General features: G+C 41.4%; 1 protein-coding gene across 1 annotated transcript; it reads left to right on the top strand.

The window, feature by feature from the left end:
- Window positions 1-9487: 9487 nt before the first annotated feature.
- On the top strand, window positions 9488-16189 carry LOC123741597 (E3 ubiquitin-protein ligase rnf213-alpha-like). The gene is made up of 9 exons (XM_045714456.1): window positions 9488-9958; window positions 10282-10469; window positions 12817-12937; window positions 13349-13449; window positions 13581-13760; window positions 13869-14035; window positions 14200-14302; window positions 15680-15794; window positions 15940-16189. The coding sequence occupies exons 1-9, from the start codon at window positions 9488-9490 to the stop codon at window positions 16186-16188; spliced, it is 1695 nt and encodes a 564-aa protein (XP_045570412.1). The 3' UTR covers window position 16189.
- The last annotated feature ends 160 nt before the right edge of the window (window positions 16190-16349 follow it).

Here is a 16349-nt window from a genome sequence, read left to right as displayed (position 1 = left end):
AGGTCTGTTGTTTTGGTTTGTTTTTAATTCAGTACCTTATGAGTACAATTAACCATTTAAAAGCATTTCAGAAGATATGACAAAATGTCATAACAACGAAGAAAGTTCATCATATTTTATCATCTTAAAATGTAGTAGCCTATTGAGCATATTTGAAGTTAGGCTTATCATGAAGTGGAGTTGTGCATTCCAACACAATATTGGCCCGCTAGAGAGAAGAGATGTGTCAATTATAATTTTATGTTGGTATATTTATTTGACGTTAGATTGTTGAATAGAAGACATGTTCACTGGCTTTAACTGGGTTCATGTCAACATTTAATGTATTTTTTATGTAACCTTCATTTAACCAGGCCAAATAGAACACATAGATTCTGAAGGATTTGACAAATAAGCAAAGTGTTTTGCATTGCTATTTTGAATGACATTTTCAAATCAAACTTTATTTACACAACGTTAGCATTTGGAGACAATGGGCAGGTCAACAAAAGCATGGATCGCAGTCTTAGACTGCTTACAAGGTAAGGAAACCAATATTACATTTTGTGATTTGAGTGAACTATCCCATTAAGACAGAGTTGAGTTGGGATATTTACTCACTCATGGCATCATTGGACTGTCCTGTTTTTTTGGTTTTTATCTTTATGCTCTGCATAGGCCTATGGCACCTGGTAACCCTAGGCCTTGACCTGAGTAGTTCACAACAGATGTGTGTGGGGTTTGAAAAGAACAGGGATAAATGCACAATATTACAGATTGATTTGGTCTGTGAAACTATTCATTAATATGCAAACTCAACTCTGTTTTAATCTTAGATATCAAATGGACACGTTTGTGGCTGCATCACATCCGGCCGTGGTTGGGAGTCCCATAGGGCGGTGCACAATTGGCCCAGCATCGTCCGAGTTTGGCTGGGGTAGGCCATCATTGTACATAAGAATTTGTTCTTAAAACTGACTTGCCTAGTTAAATAAAAATAACAAAAATATTAATAATAATCTGTTCTACACAACGCATTTCTATCTGAACATTTCATAATATACTGTAATCATTAACTTCACCCTCCTGGTCAGCTACTCCTCCCACACATTACACCAATAGACATTAGGGTGTATTGGTATTTGTCCCCATCGGATTCCTAAATATTGGTATAAGGCCAGGTCCAAAAAAGTCGGGCAAAGATTATTGATGAATGAAGATATTTGTAGCAATGCATGATGTCTCAAATTAAAATAACTGAAGCAATATCAACATCATTCATTATGAAAATAGATTCACAAAGAGCAAGAAATCGATGTACAGAAGTCTCAAGTACACTGTGTTTAGCCTTTTTAATCACAGTCCTTTTTGTAAAATCTTGACTGTGATGGAAATCTTGAACTGACAAAGGCTTTGTCTTTGAACCATGGGCTTTCTCTAACATTTTGTAGAGTTTTGGTGTGGTTGTGATGTCTGAGACTAAGCTATAAGGTGAAAGGTATCTGACAGTGCAGAGGTACTGGTGAGGCTATGGGAGAACAGACAGACAGAGACCAAGCATGAGGACAGAAGCAGTTGGGGGGCCATGACAACTCTTCTGGATTTTATCATGATGATCAATTTGAATAGTGAAGACAAGCAGCTGTTATAGTGTCTTTAGTTTAGCTGCGTTTTAGCCTTCAAAAGTGGTTCAGACCCACATTTTAGGAGATATGGCTAGATAAGGCAGTTGCCTAAACCTGATTGCACTGCATTCCCCAGCACCTGCATTTTAGAGCCAACCTCACTCTCACCTTGATTTCAATTGCACAGTCAGAAACCACTTACGTACCATTCGTTTTTGAGCAATTTGTGTTTCAGCTGCGGTTTGTGCCTGAACTATTGTCATGAGCAGGTTTTGGAACGATAAATATATTTTATCAAGGAATGTAAGACTCATTCTCTACACATTATGTTATTTAGATTCAACATTTATTCATTTCACCTTGACGTAATAATAATATAATATAATGTGCCATTTAGCAGACATTTTTATCCAAAGCATTTCCCAGTCATGCGTGAATACATTTTAAGTAATGGTGGTCCCAGGAATCAAACCCACTACCCTGGCATTACAAGCGCCCTGATCTACCAACCGAGCAATTTTGAAAGACGTGCACCCTTATAATACTAGGCTGTGCCATGCCAGTCTCTGTTTGGGTGCACTACTCCAACAGGGCAATGAATGGGAAGGTATGGGATCCATTCTAAATCTATGGGTTCAACCTATTGTCCATCTCTAACCTGTCAAGGCTGCTTCAGCCCCTCACTCTGATGCAGCATCCTTTAATCTTATAGTGGATGTTAACTAAAGTATCATCTATTCGTGGTATGTTGTCCCAACCAGCACATATCAAATCAAATCAAAATTGATTTGTCACATGCGCCGAATACAACAGGTGTAGGTAGACCTTAGCGTGAAATGCTTGCTTACTAAGCCAACAATGCAGTTCAAGAAATAGAGTTAAGAAAATATTTACTAAATAAACTCAATTAAAAAATACAATAAAAAGTAACACAATAAAATAACAATATAGAGGCTATATACAGGGGGTACCGGTACCGAGTCAATGTGCGGGGGTTCAGGTTAGTTGAGGTCATTTGTACACGTAGGTAGGGGTAAATTGGCTATGCATAGATAATAACAACGAGTAGCAGCAGTGTAAAAACAAATCGTTCGGGTGGCCATTTGATTAATTGTTCAGCAGTCTTATGGCTTAGGGGTAGAAGCTGTTAAGGAGCCTTTTGGACCTAGACTTGGCGCTCCGGTACCGCTTGCCGTGCGGTAGCAGAGAGAACAGTCTATGACTTGGGTGACTGGAGTCTTTGACAATTTTTTGGGCTTTCCTCTGACACCGCTTAGTATATAGGTCCTGGATGGCAGGAAGCTTGGTCCCAGTGATGTACTGGGCTTTACGCATACCCTCTGCAGCGCATTACGGTCGAATGTCGAGCAGTTGCAGTACCAGGCGTTGATGCAACCGGTCAGGATGCTCTCGATGGTGCAGCTGTAGATTTTTTTGAGGATCTGGGGACCCATGCTAAATCTTTTCAGTCTCCTGAGGGGGAAAAGGTGTTGTCGTGCCCTCTTCAAGACTGTCTTGGTGTGTTTAGAACATGATAGTTTGTTGGTGATGTGGACACCAAGGAACTTGAAACTCTCCAGCTGCTCCACTACAGCCCTGTCGATGTGAATGGGGGCGTGTTCGGTCCTCCTTTTCCTGTAGTCCACGATCGTCTCCTTTGTCTTGCTCACGTTGAGGGAGAGGTTGTTGTCCTGGCACCACCCTGCCAGGTCTCTGACCTCGTCCCTATAGGCTATCTCATCGTTGTCGGTGATGTTATTTGACAACTCAGTCAAATGTTAAATCAAAACTAGATGTTGAACTGACGTCTGTGCCCAGTGGTGAGGTACGCTACTGTATGTCTACCTTTAACTGAGACATCATGGGTATGTGGGATAAAACCTGAAAGAAGTCTGAATTTACCTCAGCTGACGTATAGTCCAACCTCTGGTTGAAGTGCTTAACACAGTAGGACCCCAGTTTGTACCAAGTAACATGGCCAGGGCATTGCTCAAATACAAAATCTTTGCTTGGGCCAACTGTTGCCTGATCTAAAAGAGTGAGAACAAGGGAGATAGGAGAAAGAAAATAAGTGATATTTAGGAAGAGGTCATCATTTCATGGAGTCTGTGAAGGAAGAAACCACATGGAAAAAGTGTTGTTAGTTCCAAAAAACAGATTTTCACAAAGTCAAATAAATGTATTGTGTTGTAGGTTTCATGGTGCTTGTATCCAAACCAAAGTAGATAATTTAAAGACTGTTTCATACATTAGTTGGGGTCTCTATAAGCTACAATATGAGGACCTGAACCTAGCATAAAAGTGCATCCCTGTAGCTGTGCGAGCTAATACAGTCAAAATGGTTGCTTTGGGGTAATTGTGTGATTTGGCCAGGGGCAAGTTAAGCCAATAAATAGCTCAGTACATTAACAAACAAGAAAACAAACATGTTCCTGTGAGAAAGAGAGGCTTTGATAGAGTCTGATAGAGTCATGACATGGAGTCTGATCTTATTAAACATATCAAGAATCCGGCAGACATTTTCATGAGCTTAGTAGACTCAAATGTAGAGAACTTGCCTATGAATTGGCACAACATCCCCGTTCAAGACAACTGGCGGCTCAACTTACCCATTCTCTATTACCCCATACCCTGAGACCTCTTTTTTTGGACAAGCTATGTTTTCAAAACTGTTATGTTTACATGAATTCTGATTATTTCCAGGGATACACAACATCTTGAGATATATGTAGATATTTTTGTTAGAAAGAATACTATATTTCCCCTGACATAGTGATGCTGAATGTAAAAAATAGCTCAACATTAAAGTGAAAAGCCATATCTCAGACTGGCCAATAAAAATATAAGATTAAGATGGGCAAAATAACACAGACACTGGACAGAGGAACTCTGCCTAGAAGGCCAGCATCCCGGAGTCGCCTCTTCACTGTTGATGTTGAGACTGGTGTTTTACAGGTACTATTTAATGAAGCTGCCAGTTGAGGACTTGTGAGGCATCTGTTTCTCAAACTAGACACTCTAATGTACTTGTCCTCTTGCTCAGTTGTGTACCGAGGCCTCCCACTCCTCTTTCTATTCTGATTAGAGCCAGTTTGCGCTGTTCTGTGAAGGTAGAGGTACACAGCGTTGTACCAGATCTTCAGTTTCTTGGCAATTTTTTGCATGGAATAGACATAATTTCTCCGAACAAGAATAGACTGACGACTTTCAGAAGAAAGTTATCTTGTTAGGGACAGGGGGCAGCATTGGGAAGCTTGGATGAAGGAGGTGCCCAATGTAAACTGCCTGTTACTCAGGCCCAGAAGCTAAGATATGCATATAATTGGTAGTATTGGATAGAAAACACTCTAACGTTTCCAAAACAGTTAAAATAATGTCTGTGAGTATAACAGAACTGATATGGCAGGCGAAAACCTGAGACAAATCCATCCAGGAAGTGGAAATATTTTGATGTGGCTGTTTTTCAATTCAATGCCTATACAGAATGTAATGGGTTAGGACCCAGATTGCAGTTCCTATGGCTTCCACTAGATGTCAACAGTCTTTAGACATGCTTTCAGGCTTTTATTTTGAAAAACGATGAGTAAAAAGACCTTTTGGTCAGTGGACAGGGGAAGTAGGCAGAGCTGGATTGGGCGCGTGACTGTGGGCGCGCCGTTCGTTGTTTTTCCTTTCTATTGAAAATGATATTGTCTGGTTGAAATATTATTGATTATTTAGACAATAGACAACCTGAGGATTAATTATAAACATTGTTTGACATCTTTCGACGAACTTTACCGGTACTATTAGGATGTATTCGTCTGCCTGTTGTGACCGCCTTTGAGCCAGTGGATTACTGAACAAAACGCACCAACAAAACTGAGTTTTTTGGATATAAAGAGGGACTTTATCGAACAAAACAAACATTTATTGTGTAACAGGGAGTCTTGTGAGGGCAACCAGATGAAGATTATCAAAGGTAAGTGATTCATTTTATCGATATTTCTGACTTTCTGACTCCTCTACTTGGCTGGAAAATGTTTGTATGCTTTTGTAAGCGGGGCACTGTCCAAAGATAATCGCATGGTATGCTTTCGCCGTAAAGCCTTTTTGAAATCTGACACAGCGGCTGGATTAACAAGAAGTAAATCTTTAAGCCGATGTATAACACTTGTATCATTATGAATGTTTATTATTACTATTTCTGTCATTTGAATTTGGCGCTCTGCAATTTCACCGGATGTTGTCTTTCCCAGAGAGGTTATTTGTTTCTGGCCATTTTGAGCCTGTAATCGAACCCACAAATCCACCCTACCTCCACCCTACCTGACACCCTAGACCCACTCCAATTTGCTTACCGCCCCAATAGGTCCACAGACGATGCAATTGCAATCACACTGGAAACTTCAGGAAACAGCAGAGGGAGCACCCCCCATCCACATCGACGGGACAGTAGTGGAGAAGGTGGGAAGTTGTTTAAGTTCCTCGGCATACACATCACGGACAAACTGAAATGGTCAACCCACATAGACAGTGTAGTGAAGAAGGCGCAACAGCGCCTGTCACCGAAAACACTCACAAACCTGTCCTGTCACCGAAAACACTCACAAACTTTTACAGATGCACAATCGAGAGCATCCTGTTGGGCTGTATCACCGCCTGGTATGGCAACTGCTCCGCCCACAACCGTAAGGCTTTCCAGAGGGTAGTGAGGTCTGCACAACGCATCACCGGGGGCAAACTACCTGCCCTCCAGGACACTTACACCACCCGATGTCACAGGAAGGCCAAAAAGATCACCAAGGACAACAACCACCTGAGCCACTGCCTGTTCACCCCGCTACCATCCAGAAGGCGAGGTCAGTACAGGTGCATCAAAGCTGGGACCGAGAGACTGAAAAACAGCTTCTATCTCAAGGACATCAGACTGTTAAACAACCATGACTACCATTGAGTAGCTGCTGCCAACATACTGACTCAATCTCTAGCCACTTTAATAATAAAAAATTGGATGTAATAAATGTTTCACTAGTCACTTAAACAATGCCACTTTATATAATGTTTACATACCCTACATTACTCATCTCATATGTATATACTGTACTCTATACCATCTGCTGCATCTTGCCAACGCAGCACGGCCATCGCTCATCTATATATTTATATGTACATATTCTTATTCATTCCTTTACACTTGTGTGTGTATAAGGTAGATGTTGTGAAATTGTTAGATTACTTGTTAGATATTACTGCACGGTCGGAACTAGAAGCACAAGCATTTCGCTACACTCGCATTAACATCTGCTAACCATGTGTTTGATGCTCCAGATACTCAACTAGTCTAAAGAAGGCCAGTTGTATTGCTTCTTTAATCAGAACAACAGTTTTCAGCTATGCTAACGTAATTGGAAAAGGGTTTTCTAATGATCAATTATCCTTTTAAAATAATAAACTTGGATTAGCTAACACAACGTGCCATTGGAACACAGGAGTGATGGTTGCTGATAATGGGCCTCTCTACGCCTATGTAGATATTCCATAAAAAATCTGCAGTTTCCAGCTACAATAGTCATTTACAACATTAACAATGTCTACACTGTATTTCTGATCGATTTGATGTTATTTTAATGGCCAAAAAATTTGTTTTTCTTTCAAAGTGACCCCAAACTTTTGAACCAGTGTATTTGCTTGATGTTAGGTTGTTGACCGACAGTAGAAGACAGGTTCACTGGCTTTAACTGGGATCATGTCAACATTTAATGTATTTTTTATGTAACCTTCATTTAACCAGGCAACTGAATTGTGCAATGACGACCTTGGAAGAGACAAAACGTCGCCTGTGTGGACAAGGGCTAGAATTAAAAATGAAAACACAATATAAGACAAAACGGACAACACAGACAGACGACACTGGCAACAGCGCAAAAACAACAACATAATCAAATCAACATTTTATTTGTCACATACAAGTGTTTTAATTAGCACGTTCCCATTTTTAAACCTACGATTAAAGGGATAGTTCACCCAAATTACAACATTATATATTGCTTTCCTAATGTCAAGCTCTCAATGTGCGAGTTTGGAATGATAATGATACCATTCACGTGTCGCAATTTACTGCACTTGCGAGCTCCGGACAACACAAAATCGTCCCGAACAAAAGACTAGCATGTCAGAATTATCTGTCATAGATCTGCACATTTCGTGCTGTGTGAATACCTCTACAAGGGAGATTCTACACAATCGTTGTCTGTGGCCAATAGAAACATGACATGTGCTGTAGAACAGATTAATCAATTAGTTCATCTTTTTACAGCACAATAAGTTTAGCCTACATTCAGGATGTTTATGTGTATATTTCACACTGTTTTGTGAAAACAGCCAAATATATCCAAATCGGATTTTATTAACCACATTGTAGGCCAAATAGAACACATAGATTCTGAAGGATTTGACAAATAAGCTAATTGTTTTGCATTGCTATTTTGAATGACATTTTCAAATCAAACTTTATTTACACCAACGTTAGCGTTTGGAGACAGTGGGCAGGTCAACAAAAGCATGGATTGCAGTCTTAGACTGCTTACAGGGTAAGGAAACCAATATTACATTTTGTGATTTGAGTGAACTATCCCATTAAGACAGAGTTGAGTTGGGATATTTACTCACTCATGGCATCATTGGACCGTCCTGTTTTTTTGGTTTTTATCTTTATGCTCTGCATAGGCCTATGGCACCTGGTAACCCTAGGCCTTGACCTGAGTAGTTCACAACAGATGTGTGTGGGGTTTGAAAAGAACAGGGATAAATGCACAATATTACAGATTGATTTGGTCTGTGAAACTATTCATTAATATGCAAACTCAACTCTGTCTTAATCTTAGATATCAAATGGACACGTCATCAACCCAATGACTCTGCCAGTAAAGCCTGTCTCCTGTGCCAGCCTTCTCCCATTCCAAACATTGTCTGTTTACTTTACTTGACCTTGTTTTGTCCCTGCACCCACTCCATCCTCTCAATTCAGCAAATAGAGACATCAGTAGGAGTTCACTATCAGTTCCTCTAGTTTGCAATCACTATGTCAATAGATACACAACACATGCTCTGCATATAATAATGTGCCATTTAGCAGACACTTTTATCCAAAGCGCCTTACAGTCATGCGTGAATACATTTTACATGTGGGTGGTCCCAGGAATCAAACCCACTACCCTGGCGTTACAAGCACCCTGCTCTACCAACTGAGCAATTTTGAAAGTCGTACACCCTTATGATACTAGGCTGTGCCATGCAGGGCAATTTTGTAGACAGATGTCCTAAATGATCAACTCTAAATTAAATAGGGTAATATGTTAATTCTAACCAATCGAAAACTAGGCTAGGTTAGCCTAGGCTAAAGTGGAAGTCCAATATTTCTTTAGCATTTCCATGTAAAACAAGGCTATTCATTAGAAATCATTCAATTATGGAAACATCTTCATTTACAATCATTTCTGTAGCCTAATTTCACCAATCGAGCTCCATAAAATAGAAACCTGGAAGGCAAATAATACAAATGTTTTCATGTAACTACAATCTCATCTTTATTTAGGCTACATTAATCCTTGCAATTCCACATGAGAAACCCTCGTGTTTATAAGGAATCACAGCATTTGTACAATTTGACAGTTTACCTGGTAAGAATGGTAAGAATCAAACTAGTGAAGGACAGCCCATAGATTGTAAGAATCACACTAGTGAAGGACAGCCCAGAGATGGTAAGAATCACACTAGTGAAGGACAGCCCAGAGATGGTAAGAATCACACTAGTGAAGGACAGCCCAGAGATGGTAAGAATCACACTAGTGAAGGACAGCCCATAGATTGTAAGAATCACACTAGTGAAAGACAGCCCAGAGATGGTAAGAATCACACTAGTGAAGGACAGCCCAGAGATGGTAAGAATCACACCAGTGAAAGACAGCCCAGAGATGGTAAGAATCACACTAGTGAAGAACAGCCCAGAGATGGTAAGAATCACACTAGTGAAGGACAGTCCAGAGATGGTAAGAATCACACTAGTGAAGCACAGCCCAGAGATGGTAAGAATCACACTAGTGAAGGACAGCCCAGAGATGGTAAGAATCACACTAGTGAAAGACAGCCCAGAGATGGTAAGAATCACACTAGTGAAGGACAGCCCAGAGATGGTAAGAATCACACCAGTGAAAGACAGCCCAGAGATGGTAAGAATCACACTAGTGAAGAACAGCCCAGAGATGGTAAGAATCACACTAGTGAAGGACAGCCCAGAGATGGTAAGAATCACACTAGTGAAGCACAGCCCAGAGATGGTAAGAATCACACTAGTGAAGGACAGCCCAGAGATGGTAAGAATCACACTAGTGAAGAACAGCCCAGAGATGTTAAGTGCATATATTTTCCACACACTGCCGCATTTAGTTATGAGAAATCAGTTTTTTTATGTGCCAAATGTTTGTATAGAGTATATATGAATGTATGATAGTAGTTGAAGATACAGTATATATGAATGTATGATAGTAGTATCACATCAGTATATATGGTAGTTGAACTTTTACCAGGTTATGTACAGTATATACTGTATTGAAATGAGGCTGCCAACATGCTGATAGAAATGTCATAGTAAACATGCCAGTAACTATACTATGTTTCTGTCTCACTCCTCTGCCAGGTTCTGGATGTCTATGCATCTGTTTCCTGTGTTGAGCTCCTGGAACCCCATGCATTGGACTCTGATGCCCAGTGCCAGGACTGGCTGAAGCAGGTGAAAAGACTGAAGGGGTCTATGGAGCTGGTCTGCTCCCAGAGAAGCCTGAAGCAGTATGGAGAGAGGAGCCGGGAACTGTTTGACTACATCTGGTGAGGGAAATGTCCCTTTGAAAGACTACAGAGGGCCATTTGACTTTCTTTATTCATTTTATTTTTTAAGAAAGTCAATATGCGTTGTGAAAGAGGTGAAGACCTTCACTGTATAAAGTTCTGAATTCAAGGTGCTAGTCCATCCACACATGTTGGAATGAAGTAATAAAGCAAGCATATCCATGATATTCAAAAAGCAAGAACAAAAATATATAGTATCAGTCAAAAATCTAGACACTTACTCATTGAAGGGTTTTTCTTTATTTTTACTATTTTCTACATTGTAGAATAAAAACTATGAAATAACACATAAGGAATCATGTAGTAACCAAATGAGTGTTAAACAAATCAAAATATATTTTAGATTCTTGAAAGTAGCCACCCTTTGCCTTGATGACAGCTTTGTACACTCTTGGCATTCCCTCAACCAGCTTCACCTGGAATGCTTTTCCGATAGTCTTGAATGAGTTCCGATATATGCTGAGCACTTGTTGGCTGCTTTTCCTTCATTCTGCGGTCCAACTCATCCCAAACCATCTCAATTGGGTTGAGGTCGGGTGATTGTGGAGGCCAGGTCATTTGATGCAGTACTCCGTCACTCTCATTCTTGGTCAAATAACCTTTACACAGCCTGGAGGTGTGTTGGTTCATTGTCATGTTGAAAAACAGAGGATAGTCCCACTAAGCACAAACCAGATGGGATGGCATATTGCTGCAGAATGCTATGGTAGCCATGCTGGTTAAGTGTGCCTTGAATTCTAAATAAATCACTGACAGTGTTACCATCAATGCACCCCCACACCTTCACACCTCCTCCTCCATGCTTCACGGTGGGAACCATACACCCGGAGATCATCTGTTCACCTACTCTGCGTCAAACAAAGACAAGGACAGATTTCCACCGGTCTAATGAACATTGCTCATGTTTCTTGATCCAAGAAAGTCTCTTCTTCTTGTTGGTGTCCTCTAGTCGTGGTTTCTTTGCAGCAATTCGACCATAAAGGCCTGATTCACGCAGTCTCCTCTGAACAGTTGATGTTGAGATGTGTCTCTTGAACTCTGTGAAGCATTTATTTGGGCTGCAATCTGAAGTGCCGCTAACTCTAATGAACGTATCCTCTGTAGCGAGGTAACTCTGGGTCTTCCTTTCCTGTGGCGGTCCTCACGAGAGCCAGTTTCATCAAAGCGCTTGATGGTTTTTGCGACTGCACTTGAAGAAACCTTAATGTCTAAAACTAATGCTGGACTCTCGCTTCTCTTTGCTTCTTTGAGCTGTTCTTTCCATAATATGGACTTGGTCTTTCTTTTTTTTTCTTTTCTTTTTTTTTTTTTTTTTTTGGAAATCTCAAGCTAAACCTCGGCAAGACGGAGCTGCTCTTCCTCCCGGGGAAGGACTGCCCGTTCCATGATCTCGCCATCACGGTTGACAACTCCCTTGTGTCCTCCTCCCAGAGTGCTAAGAACCTTGGCGTGATCCTGGACAACACCCTGTCGTTCTCCACTAACATCAAGGCGGTGACCCGATCCTGTAGGTTCATGCTCTACAACATTCGCAGAGTACGACCCTGCCTCACACAGGAAGCGGCGCAGGTCCTAATCCAGGCACTTGTCATCTCCCGTCTGGATTACTGCAACTCGCTGTTGGCTGGGCTCCCTGCCTGTGCCATTAAACCCCTACAACTCATCCAGAACGCCGCAGCCCGTCTGGTGTTCAACCTTCCCAAGTTCTCTCACGTCACCCCGCTCCTCCGCTCTCTCCACTGGCTTCCAGTTGAAGCTCGCATCCGCTACAAGACCATGGTGATTGCCTACGGAGCTGTGAAGGGAACGGCACCTCCATACCTTCAGGCTCTGATCAGGCCCTACACCCAAACAAGGGCACTGCGTTCATCCACCTCTGGCCTGCTGGCCCCCCTACCTCTGAGGAAGCACAGTTCCCGCTCAGCCCAGTCAAAACTGTTCGCTGCTCTGGCACCCCAATGGTGGAACAAGCTCCCTCACGACGCCAGGACAGCGGAGTCAATCACCACCTTCCGGAGTCACCTGAAACCCCACCTCTTTAAGGAATACCTAGGATAGGCAAGGCAAAGGGTGGCTACTTTGAAGAATATCAAATATCAAATATATTTTGAATTAACACTTTTTTTGGTTACTACATGATTCCATATGTGTTATTTCATAGTTTTGATGTCTGTGTTTGTGTTTTGATACAATGTAGAACATAGCTTTTATTTATTTATATATAAGTTTTACTAAGTAATTGTTTGTCTGAATTAACTTTCTCCCAGATATGGTTAATTCTTCCAGAATAAGTAAAGATTTGTCCTTGTTTGTTTTGTGTTTTTAGTAATCATTGGAACCGTATCTGCATCGTCTTTCTGTTTGTGGAACACATGCTGATAGGCTTTGAGTCTGAGGAGAGGGAGCTCAAGTCTCTGGTCCTTGATCACACTCGTACCATAGGCAAAGTGAGTTTATATCATATATTTTTGTTCTTTAAGTCAACATGCCACCAATTACATTTGTGCTTTGTTTATACTTCTACATAGTTTAAGTCTGATGGTTGCTAAACCTGAAATATGGGATGGAAATAAATGTAAATGTCAACCTGAGCTCTTGAACTATGTTAACGTATTGCAATTTTCTCATTGCATTGAACTTTGTGCTTAAAGGATAAATTCAGTATTTTACAAGTGAATGTTTAAACGGTTCCTAACCCTGGAACTTCAGCTAACTTTTGACACCACTAGCTAAAAACCAATGGGAGTAATGGGCGACAACTATGTCATTTAAAAAAAAAACATTCAACTGAAATCAACTCAATTGGTTGGATGTCATTTTAACTAATCTATGTGACTGCTAATTATCTCGTGTGGCAGATTCTGGCAAAAAACTCAGACGTAAAATCGGAGGAACCATTTGCGGCCATCATTACAGTACTGAAGACTTGCAAGCAAAAAGCAAGTGATCTGATTTGCAAGTAGGTCTATATGATATAATTTATTTAGTGTAAAAGTCTATTCATATTATATGTCTACATTATTCGCTGTGGTTGATAAGCTGTATACAGAATTTGATGTTTAATAACGGCAGCTATTTTTTTCTCTTTAGGTTTGGTTTCCAGTGCCGTGTGTGCATGGGGGAACCACAAGACCCCGTGGACCTGCCCTGCCACCACATGTTCTGTCTGACCTGTGTCAGAGGATGTCTCAACACAGGCCAAATGTACTGCCCCACGTGCAAACACGAACTCCCAGATGACTTCGAGGTCAAAGTGACTGAGGACATAAGGTGGGTGTGTTTTACCCTTTTTTTTAAATCTGGATAACCAATGATAAAGGACATGTCTTTCCCTGTTAACCGTCTTATCTGTCTAATCTGTCTACTATGGTTTTGCAGAGCTTGCATCACACTAAACGCTCAGTTCAGGCAGAGTTGCAATGCGTTTTTCATAGACCTGGTCACTACTGTGTGCTTCAAGGACAACATCCCCCCATCAAAAGGTGTCATCCTGCACCTGTTGTCCTTCCTCATGGTTGAGACAGAACCCATCCCACTCATCAGAGGTACCCTCAACACACACACACACACTAGCCAAAATTATAGTGTTTAGATTCCATTTGTTCCTGTATTCTTTTTGACATTTTAAGCATTAAACAGACCAGAGGGAAGATTGTGGCTCAGTAAAATGTTTTTATCTGTGTTCTGATATGTATTATATTTGTACCAGCACAAAGTCAGATACACACCAAAGATTTCTCACCATTTGATGAGTCTATGGACAAGAATCCTGTGGTGCGATCAGTGATACTCAAGCTTCTGCTCAAGTACACGTGAGTGAACCAGGAAATAAATGTTGTTTATACACTATATATACAAAAGTATGTGGACACCCCTTCAAATGAGTGGATTCAGCTATTTCAGCCACACCCGTTGCTGACAGGTGTATAAAATCGAGCACACAGCAATGCGATCTCCATAGACAAACATTAGCAGTAGAATGGCCTTACTGAAGAGCTCTGTGACTTTCAACATGGCACCGTCATAGGATGCCACCTTTCCAGAAAGTCAGTTCGTAAAATGTTTGCCTTGCTGGACCTGCCCCGGTCAACTGTAAGTGCTGTTATTGTGAAGTGGAAACGTCTAGGAGCAACAATGGCTCAGCTGCGAAGTGGTAGGCCACAAAAGCTCACAGAACGGGACCATTGAGTGCTGAAGCGTTTACTGCGTAAAAACTGTCTGTCCTTGTTTGCAACACTCCACTACCGAGTTCCAAACTGCCTCTGGAAGCAACGTCAGCACAAGGACTGTTTGTCGGGAGCTTCATGAAATGGGTTTCCATGGCCGAGCAGCCGTACACAAGCCTAAGATCACCATGCGCAATGCCAAGCGTCGGCTGGAGTGGTGTAAAGCTTGCCGCCATTGGACTCTGGAGCAGTGGAAACGTGTTCTCTGGCGTGATGACTCACGCTTCACCATCTGGCAGTCTGACGGACGAATCTGGGTTTGGCGGATGCCAGGAGAATGCTACCTGCCCCAATGTTTAGTGCCAACTGTAAAGTTTGGTGGAAGCGGAATAATGGTCTGGGGCTGTTTTTCATGGTTCGGGCTCGGCGCCTTAGTTCCAGTGAAGGAAAATCTTAACGCTAACGCATACTATGACATTATAGACGATTCTGTGCTTCCAACTTTGTGGCAACAGTTTGGGGAAGGCCCTTTCCTGTTTCAGCATGACAATGCCCCCGTGCACAAAGCGAGGTCTATACAGAAATGGTTTGTCAAGATCGGTTTGGAAGAACTTGATTGACCTACACAGAGACCTGACCTCAACCCCATCGAACACCTTTGGGATGAATTTGAATGCCAACTGCAAGCCAGGCCTAATCGCCCAACATTAGTACCCAATCTCACTAATGCTCTTGTGGCTGAATGGAAGCAAGTTTCGCAGCAATGTTCCAACATCTAGTGGAAAGCCTTACCAGAAGAGTGGAGGCTGTTATAGCAGCAAAGGGGGGGGGGGGACCAACTCCATATTAATGCCCATGATTTTGCAATGAGATGTTTGACGAGCTGGTGTCCACATACTTTTCGTCATGTAGTGTATCACTGCAATGCTGCTGTAACCAGCAACGCAATTCAGTTGGTTTCAGATGTTATCAAACATTTGACTGAAAATTAACTCTTTTTTTATTTTTTTATTTTTTTTTTAGCTTTGATGACGTCAAAGAATATCTGCAGCAGTATTTGACATTGATAGAAGAGAGCAACATTCTAGAGGCTGAGGATAAAAATGAACTTTATGCGCTCTACATCAACTGCCTTGAGGTAGGATCTGACAGGATTTCACCCTAAATCAATGGAGTGCTATCACTATTCTATTTGTAAAAGAGGTCTTCTAACCTCAACGGGACTTTATGGATAAATAAAGGTTAAATAAATGGAATAGATGTTTATAACTGTTTTTCTGCAGGACTCCATGTTCGACAGAAAGCCACATGAATGCCAGAAGCCTGCAGATCAGCAGGCCTACCTGCAGAATGAGACTGAGTTCTTGCGTCACTTCCTGGACTTTGTCACTACGTCGGCTGAGACCGTCACAATAGAGTACCTGCAACAGATCGCGAGGGTCCGTCTATGCCTGGACATGGCTGCACACCTGCTCCATAGCAAAAAAATGCATGAAATGTATGCATTCACTACTGTAAGTCGCTCTGGATAAGAGCGTCTGCTAAGTGACTAAAATGTAAATGTAATACAGTCTGGTAAAAACACTCAGTCAATATGGCGTCATGAATTCTGATCCTTGTTGCTTTCAAAATTGTGCTTGTTGGTGTAAATGAATTATAGTTGTTTTTTTATACGGAATGTTTTATAAAGAAT

The sequence above is a fragment of the Salmo salar genome, chromosome ssa03, assembly GCF_905237065.1.
Source record: "Salmo salar chromosome ssa03, Ssal_v3.1, whole genome shotgun sequence".
NCBI lineage: Eukaryota > Metazoa > Chordata > Actinopteri > Salmoniformes > Salmonidae > Salmo > Salmo salar.
This window is presented reverse-complemented; position numbering and strand designations above follow the sequence as displayed.